We start from the raw sequence: 21,695 nt of genomic DNA, 5'->3' as shown, positions 1-21,695 counted from the left end.
ACTTTGCATAATTTGTTATCATATGCTAAATCAGTAGCTAAATAAATATTCTTAGTTTGAAATTTATCAAAGTATCAATAACAAATTACGGCCTAAAACTTTTTTGCACCTTAGGAGAAAATTGATAAGTTTCGTATTTCAATCAAAGCGAAGCACAGCAGGTGGGCTAAGGTTGTAGAAAGGGAGAATTTCTACTATAGAAAATTGTTACTCATCAAAAATAGCGTTCTTATACTATTTCCAAAGGAATGATCTCAAAAATTAGACCAAACACTTACAGGGCCCACGCCATGATCTAGAAATTGGAGAGGCCAAAAATATACTGACAAAGGTTTGCGCTGAGGGGGGGGGCACCGCTGACGGGAGAAAATTTCGATTTTGACCCTGTAATGCCTTGGAATGACGTTATTTCAGACTGATTTTGCCCAGAAACCCTAAAACCCCGGCGACGCGTGGGCCCTGACTTAAACTATATCAGTTTACTGTCGGTTAACAATAAAAATGTGTAAGTAGTGTAAAGTAATAAAATCAATGTTAAATCTCGATATATATAAAAAATAGGTAAAAAAAATAAAAAGTTGAGATATTCCATTCACATTCGACCGTAGTGAAAATGGAAAAAACTCAAACCAGATCATTCGACTGTTCTTTGACTTCAATTCTTTGAACTGGTGGTGCTGCTGAACCATTACTAGCTAAAGACAATCCAATATTTGATGATAGCTTAGCTTCTGTTCTTCTTCTCTCCCGATCTATAGCTCTGATTCGTAACAATTTAGCGAAAGCTTCTCTATGCTTCTCACTACTCAATGCGTAAATTGGTGTATTGACAGCAGCATTTAAATAAACTATAGTGATTGCGATTTTAATTGCAATCAAAGGTATGATTGGTGATTGGTTAATGACATCTATTATCTCCATAATAACAATTGGTATTAAAGAGATAGAATAAACACTCAATATCACAAAAACGCCTTTAGCTAGTTTCTTTTCTTGTCTGTAAGTCATGGTTTTACCTCCAACTGATTTTCGACGATGTTCTTTATGAGTGCATCTGGCAACACTGTTTCGATTGGTATTATCAGAACCTATGCCAATTCTAGTTGGAGCTACCAGCTTGTGAATTATCTTGATGTACATACCCACCATGACGAAAAAGGGTACAAAGAAAGTCCCAAATTCAATGAACAGAATGTAAGCCGGTGTAAAGACAGTTTGGAATGTACACACCGCTACAGAATCATTTGCATCTGTTTTTCCACCAACAATGAAATACGGAAATACTGAAATAATGAACGAGTAGAACCAACCTATGGCTATAACTACACGTAGAATTTTAATGTTCATTTTTTGACGATATTTTATGGGCTTGGTTACACCGAGATATCGATCTGCAGTAATCAATAGTAAATTTGTGTTGGAGGCAGTGAAAAGGAATAATGTCATGGCGACGCTGACTCGACATTCTGATATACCACCTGCCGACCAGTTTATTCCGAAATATTGGCAGATCCGAATTGGTAAATTGATTCCGGAGATGAGCAAATCGGAAACAGCCAGGTTACATATTAATAAACCAGTGATTGAACGAAGCTTTTGATTGGTTAATGTTGCGATGATTGTTAATCCGTTGCCAAGTAACGATGCTAGCATTAACAACGACAAAATGGTGACTGAAGCAATTGTTTCTGGATTCGACATCCTATTTCCGTTTGTAAAGATTCTAAATGAGACAAACAAATAATAAACAATATTTTTTAAATAAGAAGCTTCCTATACCATGGTGCTAAGCAAAACCTTTAAAAAATTTGGCTAATCATTTTTATAAGTTGAGATATCACACTTTGAAATCTATTAAAATAAAATAAAATAAAATAGATACTACGACTCTTACGTTGAGAAAAAGGAGGCTATTACAGCAGCATTTAGGGCAGAAGAGGAAACTTTCAAAAAAACTTTAAGCGGGGGGGGGGGGAAATAAGATTGTCCTGGGTGGAAAATTTTCGAGAAATTAATTGGCGGAGGGGACGCTTGAGAGTAGGAAAAACACACATTACAAATAGAGGACTATTGAAGGCATCTGCAAGGCAAATATCTAAAACATCTGATTATTACATTTTCTCGTCGACTCTAAAATGGGTAAATATTCCGATATTGATTCGTCAACAAAGGTTAATAAAATTAAATGAAAATTTCATTTCTTGAAGGCCAATAAATCTCAGATTTCAATATCTCCAAATAGTGAAATAACCTTAACTTTAAAATATATTTATAGATGAAACCTACAAACAAACTCCAATCTAAAAATACACACACAAAAATAAATCTCTTTCTCATCAATGTTTTCTTTATAATTTCCCTACCCCCTGCTAGTTCGTTTTGTAATCTATCACCGCAAAATTCACACGGCAAAAAGTTTTTTTTTTTGTTTTCGTTTTTCCTTATCAATGTTCTGATGATTTCAATTGTAAGGTGGTTCTCTCTAATAGGCTACAGTTAAAACTACACGTTTTTTTATCAGAACCCAGTTTATAAGAACATTTAGGCTGAAATTCGTCGAAAAATTAAGAACATCGTAAGAACACACCCAGCCTCAGTTTGGAAAAAAATGACAACAAACTACAATTTTTTCCTCTTTTCAAGCAGTTTTAACCGAACTTAGGGATACATTTTATAAAATCGAGAATCGAATATTTTCCAAATTTTACCAATTTTAAGTGCTCTTCATTTTGCATGATTTTGTCGATTTAGAGTAGTCTGAAAAATTATTAGGATCTGAGAAATTCAAACTCTCAACCCATACCATGCTATACATTTCGCCATCAGTTTATCAAAGAAGAAATCATAGCATGGATTCCCAGGCTAGAGCATCAATAACTCGCCACTTAGTTTCCTTAAATTTTAATGCACAGATTTCCTATTAGTAGATTCATATAAAAAAGTCACGAAAAATGACATGCCTGAGAGACATAATGAAGCTTACCTTATACTTTGGACATTTTGAAAAAAACAAACATGATTTATGTGTTCAATATTTAGCCAATCAGAGCTTTACTCGACGTTTTTTTTGACTTTTCTACATGAATCTGCTAATAGGAAATACGTGTATTACTTTGCTCTTTAAAAGCTTAAAAGAAACTTTGAATATTTTCCCTGAATGAATCCGCAATATAAAACGAATTCTCATCTATCAACTTCACTAACTGCCCCCTAGTGTTCAAATCATTAAGAGTCGACAGTTGGCTGTATCTTTATAAGTTACACTTGTAAATTTTGAGATTTCGAATAGTCTTCCAAGACACCAAACTTAAAATGAATTTCACCAAGCGGAAAAACATACCTATTTAACATAACAAGGAAATTCAAATTTTCTTAACGGCCTGACCAAATACGGAAAATTTTGAATAAAAGCTGCACAAATGAATTCGTTCGAGCGTCACTAAAAATTGGGAAAATGAGAAGAGGCCTTATCAAAAATTTAAAGGGCTTATAATTTATCAGAGCCGAAATTTGATACATTTGTTAAGCAAACATATAATTTCGAAATAAATTCGAAGATTATTTCAGCTGCGTACCATTTTGGTTGCTTTGATTTGAAACCATATACGAAGTTTTATTTTCACCACAGTATAGCGAAATTATGTTGGTAAATTAACATAAATAAGGTGTTCACTCAGCGACAACGGGTCGCAATTTTATCAAAGCCTTCTGAGAAGATACATATAAATACACATTTTTTTTATATAAGGAACACGTTTATAAGGAGCTTGAGGCTGAAAAGCGCCCAAAAAATAAAGAATTGTTAGGGAAGTGCTCAGGTTGAGAACAAGAAATCAAGTTAAGGAAAAGTAAGAGTTAAACTTGAAATTACTAACAATTACAAAAAGATGATAAAATATTGCTGAAACGACGTTCAATATGTCAAAAAGAGAAAATTTACAGAAATTATCTTATAAAGAATGTTGTACTCAGCAAATCATGAATAAATCAAATAAATAAACTCGATAAGGAACTTTCAGGCTGAAACTCTCTGGAAAAATAAGGAACTCCAGGCTCGAAACCAAGTTAAGGTTCCTTATAAAGAAAAACGTGTAAAAGACCAGTATTACTTGAACTAGATTGAAGCAATTTTGGTCAATGTTACCTCCATAATGCCATAAGTAAGGAATACTGTAAATACAGTTTACATGTCGCACTCTATCCGACAGAATTTTAAGCTTTGAGATAAATGTGTACGTCAAAATTGGAAACTTTATTGGACCTCCCCCCCCACGGTATGGTATAAATGACTTTTATGACACACTCTTTGCTCATTAGTCCTTTGGTCTTGGTCATCTGATTGTTTGACAGGGTTACTTGGATTCGTCTCTAAAATAGTGGAATAAAGAATGGGCTGTTCCATAAAATTTCCATACAGAGGGTCGGCGAACCAAAAAAATTTTATACCCCCTGGAAATTCTTCTTTGATTACCTCCTGGAAATGTTCGTGTTCGTCCACCCCTCTGTTTGGATATAAAAGGGAATGGCCCAATATCCCCGCTTACACAGGCCCGGTATGATTTTTTCAGCCAGTGGGGGTAAGAAAAACGGACTGAAACTCAATGGGGATTGATATTAATATATTTAAGGCCGAGATTTGAATTCCATTGTTTTCAAGTTAAAAATAAAGAGGGGATGGACCTTTGCAGTGGTGATTTCTTTATTTGAACATTTTCAGCAGAGATAAAAATTTAAATATAATTTTCCACTGGGTACGATATATGACCAATTTTTCCAGTGGGACGGGATCCAACCATGCTCTGGGTCTATGAGAAAGGGGTGTAGGAATGGATTATTATAAGATGGAGAAGGGAAAGTAAAAACACTGGCAAATGGTCACTTGAAGTTAAAAGAAATGTAGAACTAGAGACTGCATGTATGAAAGACTTATTTTGAACATTAGCGCCATGACCCTTTCCGTGCCCATGTCAAGTATATTTGACATTGCGAAAACGACAACCCTTTTGCAAAATAATATTTTTTAGAATCAATTGAGGAGCCACACAAAAAAAACTTTGGCAAACATTTATAACTCATGTTCAGTATATCTGACAAATGGTGATGACAAATCGGCTGCTCAAAAATATTGTTTTCATTTTCTCCCGCCGAAAACAACTGCATCGCCTCGAAAATCTTTGTCAATGTTTTTTGCCATTTTTTTCCTCGTGGGCGTGGGCACGGAAAGGGATAAAGAAGAATTATTCGAGAAAATATATCATTCTAGAATGATCAATAAATGGAGTTAATGAAGAATTATAATAGAGTTTAGTAGCGTCAGAGGTCTGAATGCTTTTTCATGGGGTCCTCCAGGGTTCAGGTACTCCCAATCATTTTGGTACCCCCAAAACTTTTAGAATTTTAAAGTAACCCCCAACTTTGAGTTACTTTGAGTTGCCCCCTTTTTTATTGTTAAAAATACAATAAAGGATTTTCTGCTATTTTGTCATTCCTGGGAAATCACTTTCATGGTGGCAAGCACTTCTTTTTCAACAAATTTAAGGGTTTCAAGCGTCATTTTTGATTAATTTTCCAGAGTATCAAGGGTTTTTTACTACAAACTTTTAAGGGTTTTTAGGGTTTTTAGTTGATCTTTGCTAGTTTTCGAAGATTTCAAGGAAATCTGTCGACAATAGGAGAAAGGTTGAATCCTTAACTCCCTTAAAATGCATAAAATAGCCCTAAGACGTTTTCTTTAACAAAATCATAAAAACCTTGAAATCTTTCAGACAAATCAGTCTTTTCAATCCTCTTGATTTTGAACAGAAACTCGATAACATTCTTCAACAGATACTTTCTTTATAGTTGTGGTAAAGATGTTGCCGATCTCATATAATTCCAGTGTCACTTAACGGGTTAAAGGGCAAACAACGTAAGAATGACGTAATAAATAAACGTAATAACTAAATCCGATAGGAAGTCAACCTCCACGATTATACGGACTGGCAAAAATACATAAGAACGGTATACCAATTCGACCAGTTTTATCTATGCCAGGATCACCCTACTTCAACATTGCAAAACAAATGGCTGACTGGTTATCTGCTGTTCCAAAATGCAAAATCAACTCATCTACAAAAGAAATTGCTGACCAGTTAGCTGATATTGTCCTGGAAGATGACAAAGAGATAATCAGTTTTGATGTTGTCTAATTGTATACGAATGTTCCAGTCGACGAAGCCATTGAAGTTTGCGCAAATTTGCTCTACGACGGTACGCTAAAAAAACACCTATTAATAAGAACACGTTTACGAAACTGCTAAATGTTTGTAACAAGAATGTTATAATGTCAACAAATGATGGTCTATTTAGACAAATTGATGGGTTAGCAATGGGTAGTCCACCAGCCCCAATGTTGGCCAACGCTTGGATGAGTACCTTTGACACAGCAATAAGTAATGATGCGGTTCTTTACACTCGATATTTGGACGATATACTACGAGACATAAATAAGAATGCTATCGACCAGAAACTTGAAGAGATAAATTTGCTACATCCGTCGCTGAAGTTTACCGTAGAAAGGGAAACAAACTGCGGTACAATCCCATTTCTTGATATGAAGATTACCCGCTCAGAGAATAAGTTAGAGTCGTCTTGGTATACAAAAGACACAGATACTGGTTTACTAATGAATTTTCACGCCCTTGCTCCATTAAAGTATAAAAAATCTGTTGTTATTGGAATAATTCATCGTATTTTCAGAGCATGTAGCTCTTACAAAACATTCCATGAGGGTTTAGAGCGTGCTAAAGTAATCCATAACAGAAATCAATATCCTGAACCGCTAGTTGATTCTATCATACGAGATACTTTAAACAAATTGTTTGAAAAAGAAGAACCTCCAGTGGTTGAAGAAAATGAAGATGAAGAAGATGACCCGAAAATGTTTTTTGTTGAATACAGGGGAAAATTATCTGAGGAATTGGAAAGTTGAAAGCCCCTTGTCGTGTGATATTTACTTTGAAAAAGTTAAAAACAGTGCTACCATCATTGAAGTCCTCCGTGGAAAAATCCTTAAGAAGTGGTGTAGTTTATAAAATTACCTGTCGACGATGTAATTCGTGCTATGTCGGCCAAACACGGCGACATCTTATCACCCGAATTAAGGAGCACGGTAGGAAAAACGCACCCGTTACCATTCACATGACGTCATGTCAGCACTCATTAACAATGGATGACGTAGCCATTTTGAAAGGTAGTTCTCGTTCGGCAAGCCATTTAATGACACTAGAGGCACTTTTTATTAATCAATTAAAGCCTCAACACAAAAGACGAGTATAGAAGCCGTACATTAGTAGCCAAGTTTTAATTGTAGTTTTTTATTCTTTTATTGTTTGTTGTCACATGGGATTTTCCTTAGTAGCAACAATTTTATTACATATTTATTTTTTATCGGATATTTTTATAATCTTGTTTTTATTGAATTTTAGACCTGAAGATGATCAATAGATTGAAATATATTGTCAAAAAATAAAATAATTGCTTGTTGTTGGTTAAATGAAAAATATAACGTAAGAATGAGCGTGGAATATCGCCTTGAATCTCAGGGGTTCCAAAAGTATGTTTTCTCATTTAAATTTTGTATTTCTAAAAGTTAAAATGGCTGAAAATGGCCACAAAATTTGGAATTTCAAGGGTTTCAAGGGTATAAATCTTGCACATCAAGGATCCCCAAAATAATATTGATTTTTCAAGGGTTTCAAGATATTCAAGGCCACCATGACTTCATACAAAAAACGCCCCCCCCCCGCCCCCACTAGTGAAATGCAGGTACCCCCGAACATATCAGGTACCCCCTAAATTTAAGTATACTTCCAGGTACATGGCTTTTTTAACACTTTTTTTAGGTCCCCCCAAATTTCTGGGGGGGGGAGGTGGAACCTATGGATTTTCGGATAGGGTTTGGGTGAAATTTATTATGAAATTAATAATCAACGAAAAATTTGTTTTTGAAAAGTAGTTTTATGTTAATAAAAATTAACGCGTTTCTTTATAACATTTAGTACATTTACGATGAGATGGCAAAATCTTCAATTAAATTCACAAGAGAGGGTTATGAATTCGAGCTTTAAAAAAAATAAAACACTCACAAAGAAAAACACACGATGTGTGAAAACGTTTCAATGGTCACATAGAAAAGAAAGTGAACTTTTTTTGTGAAGGAGGTTAGGTTTAGAAGATTAGATTAGAAATATGGTTTTTCACTTTGGATACACAGAGGAGAACAGTTTTATTTCAATTTTCCGTTTTGAAAGCTGTTGGTGAAAATTTTGCATTGCTTTTTACACTTTTTTCTTTTATAGAACAATTTTATGAGAACAACGAGATGCTGAGCCTGGAATGACTCAATTTCAAGCAATTTAGGGATCAAAGTACCCTTAAGGGAACTTATTTTGGCGGGCAGCAAAAATCCTAAAATATATCAATTTTGGCGGGAACTTATTTTGGCGATTGGCGAAGTTTTTAAATTTTAGCGGGAAATGATTCTAGCGAATGACAGCGTAAATTTGTTCTATTTTGCCTTATTTTGAGCAACTTTGACGAATTTCAGGGTTCATTTAGGCAAAAAAAACAAAAAGTTTTTTGGCGAGAACTAGTTTTCGCGGATTTGGCGAATTAAGACGAAATTCGCAAAAATAAGTTCCCGCCAAAATTAGTTCCCTTAAGGTAGTAAAAATTGGTTATAACGCCAAAAAAACCTCAATTACACCCTCAGTTTGTTCTTATCCTGTTCTTATTTATAGACTATAAATGAAAACATGATAAAAACAATATGAGGCTCAAAGTATCAAAAAATAAGACCATCCGAACCTCAGTAAAATTTTATTGGTTCTTATAAAAAAAAGGGTACGAAAGAGCTAGAAAGTGGAGAAAAACTAAAATCACGTATGAAACATCCGCTCATGCAAGTCGTTACCTTTTTTTATAAAAACAAACTATAGAAGAACATAAGGCTTGGATGGTCGAAATGTTAAAAACAAGTTTTAAGGGCTCTAAAACACCAGGCACTTTCTGGCCAAAATTAGCCCAAAAAATTCTTTTTTTTCAAAAATCGGGTCCCGTCACTTTTTAGGTATTGCTATTTTGCATCACTGTGCAAAAAATCAGAAAGGACTAATGCAATGGGCCAATCGCGAGAAAAGCTGGTAACAGACGAACGGACGAAACGAAGGTAAAATTAAAGGACCTCCAAGGTAGGTCCAAAAAATAAAGAACATCCGAAGGCTTAAAATTTTTGGATGTTCTTATCAAAAACGTCTGTCTGCTAATGTGAAACACAGCAACTAACAAAGATTTTTCTAACCGTGAGGTCATGAAAAAACAAAGCTTTCTGACGTGAAAGAGGCTTTTGAGCTTTGTCACACTTATCGAACGGAAAAGGGAACTTTTCGTTCTTGATTTTGAACTACGATAAGTTTTAAGAAAGATAAGAAAAGTAAAATTTATTTAAAATTGAAAATATACATCTATCTAGGAACAATACTGAGGGAATATGTTGCCTCCAATTTGACCGAAAAATTGCGTATGCTGAGTTTTATAGCTTTTAAAAGGAGGAAGATTTCAGGACAAAGTTGAAAAAAATTACCTAAAGTTTTATGAAAACAATAAATTCGGGCATCGAAAATAAATATGACAGATTTTCTATTTAAGAAAGAATGCATGATAGTCGATGGGTCATTGTTTGGTCTAACGTGGTTGACGCCCTGTTAAGACAATAAAGAGCGTACACGTTTTTTTATGAGTACTCTTAGGTTCCAAATAAAACGGGGGGGTTCGAATAAACGGGGGGGTTGGAAATTTTCTAGATTTTAATAAACGGGGGGACCTAATTGGCCGGGGGGTTGGAAATTGTACTTCTGAAAAAACATAAATAAGGTAAAAGAGGCTAAAATCAGGCTATTTAGAGCAAATAAGGGGCCTTCTCTTTGACAGCTGAAAATATTCTTAGAGATTAATAAACGGGGGGGTCCTAATAAGGTCCGGGGGGGTTGCTCGAGTGACTTAGGGCAAGTCTCAAAAACCTAACAGTTTCCCCTAAGTTTTCGCTACCAATAGCAGCCAGATTCAGAGATCCAATTAGGGCTTTAAAGCACCTCTATACCTTAAGGTTTCAGGATCCGATATTACGTAATTAAATATTAACCCAAAAATTAATTATTAAAGAAATTGTAATCGTGACGTCATAATTTGATCGAATTTGGTGACGTCATGAATCGTATAATCGCTATAATATTAAAAATACATGTTCAATCTTTCCCAAATTTTAACCAAAGATGCATCTAACTGAAATGTCATTTTTTATAAAAAACATTTTGGAAAAATTTGAAGACGTCAGCAAAAAAATGCGTTTTTCGATTTTTTGCATTTTTTGCTGACGTCATCAAAATCTTTAAAAAAATTTTTATTGAAAAGTTCGGCACCATTAAGATGCATCTTTGGTCCAAATTTGACAACGATTTGACATGTACTTATGGAGTTAAAGCTAATTTACGATTTATGACGTCATAATTTTATGACGTCATAATTCACACTTTCTTTAATAATTAATTTTTAGGTTAATATTTAATTACGTAACAACCGGGTCATGAAACCTTAAGGTATAGGTCATCTAAAAATTAATAAGTGAATACCTGAGAATGGGTGCTATTGGTCGCGGATTCGGGATTTGTGATTTTTAAAAATATAGACATACCCTAACTCACCCGAGTGGAAAATTTTCGAAAAATTAACAAGCGGGGGGGCCCGTTTATTTGGAACCTAAGAGTACATCCAAAGCCTTCCGATTGTTCTTAACTTTTTGAGTTTGAAGCCTAAAAATGTTCTTAACATGTTCTTATTTTCACAATTTTGTGAGTATTTTTGTCCATTCTCCTAAGAAATTTGGTGTTTTCGAGTCCGTGAATTCTTGAAATGTTCTTTGTTCTTAACACTTTGACCATCGAAGCCTTGCGTTTTTATAAAGTTTGTTCTTATAAAAAAACCTGTAGAACTGGATGTTCTTCTTTCTAAAAATAGGGTGACACAAAGAGTGACGAGGTAATTCCAAGGAAGAAATTGAAAATTTCTCATTACGCTAAAAAAGCTTTAAAAAGGCTTTTCCTTTTTCTTCGCTTTGACTTTTCGCAAACGTCCCTTTCAAGACTACTAAAATTGGGTGTAAGCATTACGTATTATTTGGAGTTTAAGAAGTACTTAGTTCCTCAATCTTAAATTTTGATTTAGAAAGAGGGTGATACCGTGTGTGCATGTTTCGTTCATTCAATTTTTGACGACATTTTTGGTCAAAAAATTGAATTTCGATGGCAATATTCAATTTTCAATTTTCGAGTTAAAAATTGAAAATTGAATTTTGATTGCAAATTTAAATTTTTGTTTTGTTTATTGCCAGAAATGAACTGAAATTTCCAGCATCATCTTTGATTTTCTAATATAAACTTCTTGCATTGAAAATTGAAAATAATATTTTCAAATACTGAAAATTGTGTCATGAAAAATTGAATTGACAAAACAAAACCAATTTTATCACGCTTGCTTTTCCATGAAAACAGATTCTAAAAACAAGCAGTGTTTCATCGGTGTACCAAAAAAGAACAAAAAAGTAGAATGTTTTATTGTTTGTTGCTGTCTAGTTCCCAGATCTTTTGCAGTTTAATTTCCTTCTGGGTAAATACACTATGACATAAATTTGACGTGGAAAAATTTCCTTTACGTAATATATACTCTTCAGATACTCTTTGGTCTTTGTCTGCAAACATAGTCCTGCAGTGTGCCTTTTTTATTGAGCAACGCCCTTTTTTATAAGAACAATTTTACAAGAAAACGAGGCTGAAATTTAAGCCTGAAAAATTCGAAATATTAAGAACAGCCCAGCCTGAGCCAAATTATACTTACTGGTTCTTATTAAAAAAACTTATTTAGAAAGTCTTTAGGATACACAGGATTGTGTTAGGAATGAAATTTCTTCAACCTCAGTGGCACAACTACCTGTCAATTAAGGGAGCTTTGACGTACTGCGTAATCAGAAGGTTTCAAATGACCTAACTCCTTGAGGTAGAGAAAAATTAGACTAACAAAGAAGAGACTGAATAAAACTATTGTTTCCTTCGTCTTCTTTGTAACTGGTTGTAAATCATTTTCAACTTTCAATTTTTTTATCCGAGACGTTTTTTTTTACAAATTGGTTTGGTTTTGTCAAATTCAATTTTTCACGACACAATTTCAGTATTTGAAAATATTATTTTCAATTTTCAATGCAAGAAGTTTATATTAGAAAATCAAAGATGATACTGGAAATTTCAGTTCATTTCTGGCAAAAACAAAACTAAAATTGAAACTTTCAATCAAAATTCAATTTCCAATTTTTTAACTCGAAAATTGAAAATTGAATATTATCATCGAAATTCAATTTTTTGAACAAAAATGTTGTCAAAAATTGATTGAACGGAACATGCATGCATGTGATACACTTGACTTTAAATCGGATTAATAAACAAAATTATCATAGAGTACTTTGGAAAAAAATTTACCAAAACAAATCACAAAAATTCGATCATAAGACATAGAAAAGAATCTTGATGTATGACAACAGGTAATATAATATTGTCACGACTTTTACGGTTAATTTATTCAGTATATTTAGACTAGAATATTTAATAACCTTTACTCATTACCTTCAACCTTTTATTTAGAATATAAATAAAAATCACAATTTTCAAAATTCGACGACCAAGAAAATAAAAAGGATTGAAAGGGAAGAGAAGAAATAAATAAATAAATGAAACTTACATCAAACTGAAGAACCAATATTGAACCACCATAGCATAGTAGAGAAATGGATATCAAAACTGAAGAAACAATTTTATCAGTCACCATTCTATCCTTATTGATGTTAATATCAATCGTTGGCAATCTCCTTATTATTGTAGCTACCATTATGAATGCTAGATTGAGATCATATACCAGTTACTTAATCTGCAATCTTGCCGTCTCCGATTTTCTAATCACGTGTATTAATCTACCAATCAGAATTTGTCAATTTTTTGGATTAAACTGGGCAGCAGGAGGAATCTCGAAATGCAAAATTAGCGTTGCAATTACTATTTTCGTGTTCACATCATCTAATGCGAATTTGTTTTTAATTACACTAGACCGATTCCTTGGCATCACATTTCCGTTACGGTATAGAGGCTTGATGACTAAACGTAAACTTTTGATAGCTGTTATTTTCTCATGGCTGTATGCTCTGGTGATTGCGACATTTCCATTTATCATCATCGGTGACAAAGACAGTTTGGGTAGCGATCGAATACATGTTTGCACCTTCTCGACTGTTTTATGTCCTAGCTATGTACTGTTCATCGAATTCGGATCATTTTTCACGCTATGTTTACTGATGTTTATAATGTATGTGGTTATTCTACAACGACTTTACAGCTCTCGGAACAGTCGCTTACGATCTGAGACTCAACTCAACGATCGGTCTCCGACAACTCGTAACAGGAACGGGAACGGATCACGTAAGGAATCCCGTGGTGTACATTTAGTGAAAACAATAACTCGTGAAGTGAAACTCGCTAAAGGTGTTTGTATCATTGTTTTCCTGTTCACGGTTCTCCTGATGCCGATAGCTACCATTGACGTCGTCGATACGTTAAGCGATGAACCGATCGTACCATTAGTCGCTATAAAAGTTTCCTTAATGTTAGCTTACGCTAACCCAGCGGTTAATCCGCCCGTTTACGCATTGACGAGTGGGAGGTATAGGGCGGCTTTTGCTCGATTATTATGTTTGTCGGATAAACCAGTTAATGATCGAGACCGGTCGTTTAAGAAAAAGAAAGGTTCTAGAAAACGTGTTGGTTGTGTACAGGATGTATCTCAAATCAAAATTAATATCGAATTAAAACCAATGCAAAATATGTAGAAATCAATGTACCCAATTTACTTCCGCTTATGTCATACACAAACACTTTAATTTTGAAAAATGTTGAATTTTTTTAATATCAGGTCATTTATTTTAGGCATTTAATAATTTTGCTGTTACCAAAAAAGAAAATAATATAAACTTACTTCTTCAAGCAGAAAATCTTACAAATTCGAAACCTACTGGCATTTCTCATTCACGCATCAATTGACAAAGTTAAGTTGCTTGAAGTAAAATCAAAGCATAATGTACGAGCTGGATCATTTCTCAAGTCTTAACTTGCCTTCAGCAGGCAATATGATAAGTATTTTCACATCATTACAATGTTTTGCAAGAAAGTAGATAGATATGGTACCGTAGTAGTTCTCCCTTCGAAAAATACACAAGTCAATATTTATTCGTTTTGCTGTTGTTCCAAGCCAAAAAACATTCTTGTGTACGTATATTACTGAATCCAAATCACAGACCCGGTGAGACCTCTGACATTCATTTCATTCCCTTTTAAAATGTGAAAAGTGAATTTTTTTAACTTGGAACAATAAAACTTCTATTGGACTCTTCCAGAAAATGTTCGTACATGCCCCCCCCCAGGTGGAGGATAAAGTGTCCGGGGGTAGTGAAAAATCTATAAAACCTGCCTTGTCCGGGGGGTAAATTTCCAAAAAATGTTATGACCTCCTTCAAATTTTTTTCTGGAAAAGCCCATTGAGATTTCGATCGAAATTTTTATCCCCGATGTAAGAAAGAGTTTCACCGGGGCTGTCACACAGGGTTCTAATGTATTTCTGGAAAATAACATACTAATCATTAGATGCGGTGGTAGTAACTGGAAAAGCTGATGAAAAGAAAATATCAGGATTGACTTTCTCTAATGGAGTTTCTTCATCATCCATGGCAATGTCATTCAAAAGATCTGGATCGCCAAAATTATCAATCTGCATATATTGTTTATTCCAAGATTCATCTTTAGTTGACGAGCTTTGTGTGAAAGTATTGCTAACTAAGGGAGGTTTGACCATGGATTGTGATGTCAAAAGTGGTGGTCTAACGTTGAGTTTAGACGATGCTTTACGAGGTGACATGTTTAAGGGTGTGATTTTGAGAGTCGTGACTGAACCGTGCCCTGTGTGAGAATTTGTATGATTTTTTAAGGGTGATGGATTCTTTGAAGAATATTTTGGATTGGTTCCAAAAGAGGCTGACAAGGGTGTTATTTCTTGGTTTGGTGAAGTCAAAGATGACGTATGAGGTAATGTGACGTCACTGCCGGATGTTGGTGAAAAAGCGGTGGCAGCACCGAACAGTGATTGGTCGAATTCCGAGAACTGATTCAATGTGGGTGAAGATAATTCACGTGTTATCATGTCTTGTTTTTCGTTATCCATTGAGAAGTTGGATCCGCATCTCATTAACTCATCCTCCTCGTCTGCTATATTACATGCCCGGGCTGTGTGATGCATCCCGGTAAGGGAGTCTTCATCATCCAAACCAGGCGGATAGGACAGACTACCGGGTGGTAGACGGAATGCTTCTTCCGGTGTTAAAATATCTGACTCAGAATCGCTCTCAGTGTAGCTACTACTTGATTCACTCAATATGGGTGGTGTTCCGATAGATAGGTTATCCGGGTGTTGAACGTCAGATAAATCAATCTCCGAGGTTGTTTCTTGACTTGATTGCGAAGAAGCTTGGATAGCTGTGGTTTTGGGTTTGGTTGGTTTCTTCGGTGTTTTCTTTTGAGCTCCTTTTCTTTTCCAGTTGCTTTTTCGACACACTTTTCGTTTCGCTTTGAGAGAGGAACTCGCTTTTAACCCCTATGACGCAGAAATAGAATAAGCGATGTCAATCAAAGCAAAGAAACCTAAAACAAATCTTGATATTAATGAGGTTATCTTTTTTTACAGAAACACCCGAAAAGCATCGGGCGTTTGTCACCAGTTTTGAATTTATGAAACTTGTGGAAAACGATTCAGTTTCGAATCTTTGGTTTAAAAGAGATGGTAGCCTTAAGTGTGAACAAGAGTTAATGTTTAAAAAAGCACTGCTAGAAAATAATACCTTTGGCAAGAGGTCAGGTCTGAAGATCTTAAGGCCGGGCACATCACTTCGTTGCAATGATGCAATGTTCTTCGGAACGAAAAGCAATTGGTCAGTATCTTCGTTTATATCTGGTTGTGGTAGTAGTGGTCATAATATTGTCAAGGAAAAGTCATGATGTTGTTTCACGGAGATTCCATTATCAGACTCTTTAGATTACATGAGAAGATGCTTTAAATTCAAAATTCAAATTTAAATTATAGATTTTATTTTAAATAAGAGTGATATCGTTTGCTTACTCATCAATTTTAATTCACAAGCTTTTTCACATTAGATTGACACGGATGTGGAGCAAGATTGGTCAAAAAGAGGAAAAGAAAAACATTTTTTGCTTATATAAGCATAATAAAACAATAGGCAGACACTGTCCCGACATGAAATATGTGTCTGATATGAAACGAGAACACTTATGTAAAAACAAAACCCTTAAGGCTGTTTTATAATACACGAATTTTACGTTGAAATTCTAATTGTTTTACTTGCTTGAATTGAAAAATTTGAATATCTTGACTTTATAAAAAGTTGCTCAGATAGAAGAGACACAGCCCAAAAATCTCAAAGGGTTACAAATCACAAGTGAAAAGGATACGGTTACGACAATATCTAGAAAACGGTAGAGCCATTTGTGAGCAACGCGTACTACCAGTAACCATACAGCATGGAATTTTTGTAGTAATTGATTCTTCTTTTTGGCTGGGAGTACGAGTAAAGAAATAAGTGTAAAATGGCATAATAAGTAGGTAAGTCTGCAACCGCAGCCAGGGCGACCCGAAGGCTCCTCTTTCGATAGCTATCTACCCGAAGGTAGGGGAGGGCGCCACTCTTTTCCCCTGGATTGCTCCATTTACCCTTGATCCTTCTCTTAATTGCTGAGCCTCAAGCAGAGAGGCATCAAGTACCATTTTGGAAATCTTTGGTAAAATGGTAATATGTAAAATGGCATAATACTAAGTGAGGGTTAACAATGTTTTCATAAAACTCACATTATATTATCAAAAAATTCAAAAAAGATTCGATTGATGATTGAAGAACGTTGACGTTCGAGTTATGAAGTAAATTCCGACCGGATGTTGAGATCGATGTGAACACAAAAATGATAATAGCATTTTGTCTCTACTCTCTTTTTCATAAGAATCATTAAATTTGGATGAAGGGCTATTGTTCTTTTTTTTGTTGCATAAGGAGTTTATTAGAAAATCAAGAAAAATGATCACAGATCCGCCGATTTTAGTCATACGTCAGTAACTCCTGTTAGGGTCCCTGGATTTTATAGTGAGAACAACTTCTCTAATATAAGGATATTAACCCATGAATCGATCAAATTCATAGAAATAGATGAAACTCAAATTCGAATTAAGCGTACCGGGTGCAGCAGAAAAAACTTTGGACGTTTGGCGAGCCACTGAGGCCGAACAAAGTCTTGTTTAGACTCAAAACCACTTTTATTAGAAAGACGACATGCTAACTTAAATTTTGCGGTATAACTTTTTAAGTTTGGTCAAGTAGTTGTCAAGTTATAAGCTTTTGAAGTCAAAATTCACTTTTCGAAAAGTGTAAAAAACACGTAAAAAAAGGTGTATTAAATTTATGCAAATAATGAAAAAATAGCTCAGTATTTGACTTATTTAACGACTTTTACGACATAATTAATTGTTAAAATACTTTTAAAAGCAGTTTTCGTTTACAACATAGTTAGTTTTTAGTAAATAGTCAGTTTTTAGAAATATTTGAAAAAAATTCTTATCGAAAACGCTTAAAAATGCTTAATTTAATACCCTTTTATTACGTGTTTTTCACACTTTTCGAAAAGTGAATTTTAACTTCAAAAGCTTATAACTTGACAACTACTTGACCAAACTTAAAAAGTTATACCGCAAAATTTAAGTTAGCATGTCCTCTTTCTAATAAAAGTGGTTTTGAGTCTAAACAAGACTTTGTTCGGCCTCAGTGGCTCGCCAAACGTCCAAAGTTTTTTCTGCTGCACCCGGTATCCCTCTATCAAGTGCCCCACCTAAAACCACAAGAAGAAAATAGGTGCTGCGGCGCTTACACGCTTTTTTTAAATAAGAATAGTGTACTATGGCTGCGGGTGAGCATTATTCTTATTTTTCTATTGTTCTAAACAATAGACCTATTGTTCTAACTCTAAAATCTCACCCTGATAAACTTATAGAAGTTATTCTTATATAAAAAAGCGTGTATTGTGAGGAAATACGGTATATTTTTCCATTAAATACACTTTATAATATACTTACTGATAAACTTTGTTTTTCGAGTTACCGTCCGTAAGAATGTTTGCCGTTTCCGTAACATTCTCACGACTTGCTTCCACCAGAGTTGATAGGACTGAATATGAGAGTGAAGTACTTTTCATTTTTTCTTTGACAATGTTTTGCAGTTGAACATGTTGGTGTTTCAGTTGAGTCAATAACTTCTCAGCTGATGAATTATGACTGAAAAACGTGACCAGAGGAGATAAGAAGATCATTATTTTGTCAACATCATTTTTAAAGATCTTATTTGTCAAATTGAAAATGAAAATAAAGCTATTGTGTGTTGTTGAACTAAGGATTAGAGTAACAGAGACTCAGAGGAATATTTTGTCTGTTTGCAGAAAAAATTGTAAAGCAAATCGATAAAAAATTAGCAATACGATTGACCTGGAATCTTCGATTATCTTACACATTAAAAGTTTCGTTGCTTTCCCCACAACACATGGACATTAGGACGAAATATCAGAGTTTATCTTAAATGCGAGTTACTGCGTAATATTGTTTGATTTCAATAATTTTCATATAAAACTTTACCATAGTAAAGAAAATACATTGTCGAGTTTCTAGAGAGAAAGAGAGAGAGAGTGCATTACCTGCCATCGTTATCAAATTGTTGTTGAAATGATTCAATGAAGCTGTCACTTTCATCTTCGGATGTTCCCAGAGCTGAAATGAAAAGAGACAAGTGATACTTTTATGGACCTACCTGGTTATGCATTTAACAAATATAATTGATATCTACGTGAGCATGACTGTTAAACAATCATTCAGAACAGAAATAGGGACGATCTACTAAAATTAGTCGTTTGTTTCTTATAAAAAAAACGTCTAGAAACCAAAATTTCATGCTCTTGAAATAATCTTTCATATTCAGGACTTCGTGAGCAAAAAAAAACATCTTTCTTATTAAAAAATTGAGTAATTTGGCTAAGAACATTGGTGTATGCTCATTAATAGTGATTCTTATAAATAAAGATGCGTTTTTTAGCTGAAAAATTATTTTTTACAAAAATCTGCTCGAGCCATCTTTTACCTACTTTCATGTAAAAAATCAGAAAAAATCAGAAAAAAACAATGATCCAATGTTTCACAAAGTCCAAAAAACCCTTTTTTTAGCCGTTTTTTGGCCCAAATTTGCCCAAAAACATTTTTTTTCGGAAATCGGGCTCCGTCACATTTAAGGGTTTAAAGTTATGCATCTTTGTGCAAAAAATCACAAAGAATGAAAGAGCTAATCTCAAGAAAAGCTAATACCTAAGTAATTGATAATGTGCTTATAAAAAAATACCGAATTCGGCCAGTTTTTCTTTAAAAACACGCTAAGCAACCAAAATTTCATGTCTAAACACACATACTCTCTAGAAGTAAGCCCTCATGAGCAAAAAAAACATCTATCTCATAAAAAAATTGAGTAATTTGACTAAGAACATTGATGTATGCTTATTAATAGTGATTCTTATAGATAAACATGCGTTTTTTGAGCCAACAAAATTTTTTTGCAAAAATCTGCTTGAGCCATCTTTTACCTATGATGGTACCCTACTTTCATACAAAAAATCAGAAAAAATTAATGACCCAATTTTTCACAAAGTCTAAAAAACCCGTTTTTTAGCCGTTTTTTGGCCCAAATTGGCCCAAAATTTTTTTTTTCGAAAATCGGGCTCCGTCACATTTTGGCCACTACCATTTTGCACCTTTGTACCAAAAATCAAAAGATTCCTATGATTCAACCCTGAGAAAAGTTGGTAACAGACAAACGGACGGACGAACGGACGAACAAACACAGGTTAATTTATAGGACCTCCACCGGGGTAGGTCCAAAAAGAGACTTTTCAAAAATAACATCAACCCACTAAAATTACCATTACCTCTACTAAGAAAATGCCGTCGCAGCGCTCCTAGGCCCAAGACTTACCAGCACAGGTGCAGAACCGAAATTTCGAGCGGACCTCACATGATTTCAGTGGCACTTAATAGGTTAACCAACATTTGCCTTCGTTTTCCAACCTTTATCGTTATGAAGTACACAAGCACGGCTCTTAGAAATTTATCGATGAATTACGCGTGCAAACAAATACATACTTCCAAAACCAATAAAACACATTGAAAAGATTCAACTCTGAGAGGTCACCTCTAGCATAGATAAGGATCCTTAGCCGACAATAGCCGAAGGCATAAAAACAATATTGTGGAATAAATAATATCAATCTAGAGTAAAACAATAGCAAGTATCAGTTTACCGAATACAATTTCTTACTGTAGCTAGTCAGCGTCTTCTTTTTCTTTGTCTTTCTAAAATACTTCTTGTTTTCAATCAATTCTTTCATGACATCAGAGCGAGGTTGTTTGCTCCAAATATGACGCCTCATCACCGACATTGACAAATAACGGTCATATGATTTTTGTCGTTTACGCGCATGCGTACTTTTCGTTGCATCTTCTTTTTGAAGTGTTTCCATCAAATGCATCACTTTTTTACTGCTATTTGTGGAGATTTTACTTTTGATAGCCTTGGAACATGCTTTCTTAACTGTAGTAGTAACAGGTTTCTTGTCTATTTGAGTTTTGGTAGTCTTTGGTTGTAGCCCCATCATGAGCATATGCTTATTGCAATATCTAAATATATGAATATCAAAAGAGAACAATCAATAAAGTATTGCTACGAAATCTAAAATTCCCGAATTATCAAACGAAAGGGTGACCTTCTTAAGGCAAAGATCTTATATTGTGGAACCTCTTTAATTCGAACCCATATAACTCTAATGTCTCTTTAACTCGAACAGGTTTTACAGGTTTGGTCCCTTCAGTTAACAATGCCTTATAAGCCTTACTACATAATTCGAAAAAGATTTGTTTTCCCCGTGCGTGTTCGAGTTATAGAGACTTCACTGTAATAACAAAAAAAAAATCAATACTGGCACTGTCGGGCGTATAAAGATCAAATGAATAGCAAAATAGACATACTCTCTTGCAGCAGCAACAGGTACAGCGTTGATACAAATATCTCCTGACTTCGTTTGATAAGGACATTGTTTGAAAGGTGAATCAGTATCTTCCAAAATATGCCGTATACAAAACGCGTAATTGTGAAGACGTCTTTGTCGACAAAGCTTCTTGCTGAAACTGCATAATGGTTTGCCATCGATCGGTGATAAGTGTATGTTTTTTCCTTCAAACATATTTTGATATTTTTTGTTTTTTTTTATTTTTTGCTGTGACGAAAAAAGAAATGAGTCGAGTTTAAGTTACAATTACATAACACTAATTGTAAACGAATATTTTGACCATTACAACGGATGAATTTTCGACATTGACTTGATGCAATGAATTTGACTGCAAAAAGGAATTATAATAACAATCCTAAG

General features: G+C 34.5%; 3 protein-coding genes across 3 annotated transcripts; 1 reads left to right on the top strand and 2 right to left on the bottom strand.

Moving 5' to 3' along the window:
* Positions 1–88: 88 nt before the first annotated feature.
* On the bottom strand, positions 89–1,712 carry LOC136816574 (alpha-1A adrenergic receptor-like). Its single transcript, XM_067072910.1, has one exon. The coding sequence runs from the start codon at positions 1,699–1,701 to the stop codon at positions 625–627; it is 1,077 nt and encodes a 358-aa protein (XP_066929011.1). The 5' UTR covers positions 1,702–1,712; the 3' UTR covers positions 89–624.
* An 11,096-nt stretch (positions 1,713–12,808) lies between these two features.
* On the top strand, positions 12,809–14,000 carry LOC136816583 (alpha-1A adrenergic receptor-like). The gene has a single exon (XM_067072919.1). The coding sequence runs from the start codon at positions 12,869–12,871 to the stop codon at positions 13,958–13,960; it is 1,092 nt and encodes a 363-aa protein (XP_066929020.1). The 5' UTR covers positions 12,809–12,868; the 3' UTR covers positions 13,961–14,000.
* Positions 14,001–14,487: 487 nt separating this feature from the next.
* On the bottom strand, positions 14,488–21,538 carry LOC136816582 (INO80 complex subunit D-like). Its single transcript, XM_067072918.1, has 7 exons — positions 21,295–21,538; positions 20,588–20,946; positions 18,924–18,996; positions 18,313–18,510; positions 16,647–16,750; positions 16,019–16,128; positions 14,488–15,774 (listed from the first exon to the last, which is right to left on the bottom strand). Exons 1-7 carry the CDS (start codon positions 21,507–21,509, stop codon positions 14,761–14,763), a joined length of 2,073 nt encoding a protein of 690 aa, XP_066929019.1. The 5' UTR covers positions 21,510–21,538; the 3' UTR covers positions 14,488–14,760.
* Between the last annotated feature and the right edge of the window lie 157 nt (positions 21,539–21,695).

This window comes from Clytia hemisphaerica, unplaced genomic scaffold (assembly GCF_902728285.1).
Source record: "Clytia hemisphaerica strain Z4C2 unplaced genomic scaffold, Clytia hemisphaerica genome assembly, whole genome shotgun sequence".
NCBI classification, from domain to species: domain Eukaryota; kingdom Metazoa; phylum Cnidaria; class Hydrozoa; order Leptothecata; family Clytiidae; genus Clytia; species Clytia hemisphaerica.
This window is presented reverse-complemented; position numbering and strand designations above follow the sequence as displayed.

Excerpts from the sequence above, each read along its gene's own strand:
- LOC136816583 (XM_067072919.1), top strand. The coding sequence starts at position 12,869 with ATGGATATCAAAACTGAAGAAACAATTTTATCAGTCACCATTCTATCC.
- LOC136816574 (XM_067072910.1), bottom strand. The coding sequence starts at position 1,701 with ATGTCGAATCCAGAAACAATTGCTTCAGTCACCATTTTGTCGTTGTTA.
- LOC136816582 (XM_067072918.1), bottom strand. The coding sequence starts at position 21,509 with ATGTTTGAAGGAAAAAACATACACTTATCACCGATCGATGGCAAACCA. Across the intron at positions 20,947-21,294 it reads CCTGTTGCTGCTGCAAGAGA|ATATTGCAATAAGCATATGC; the intron begins GTATGTCTATTT and ends TCATATATTTAG. Across the intron at positions 16,129-16,646 it reads TTCTAGATATTGTCGTAACC|ATATAAACGAAGATACTGAC; the intron begins GTATCCTTTTCA and ends TACCACAACCAG.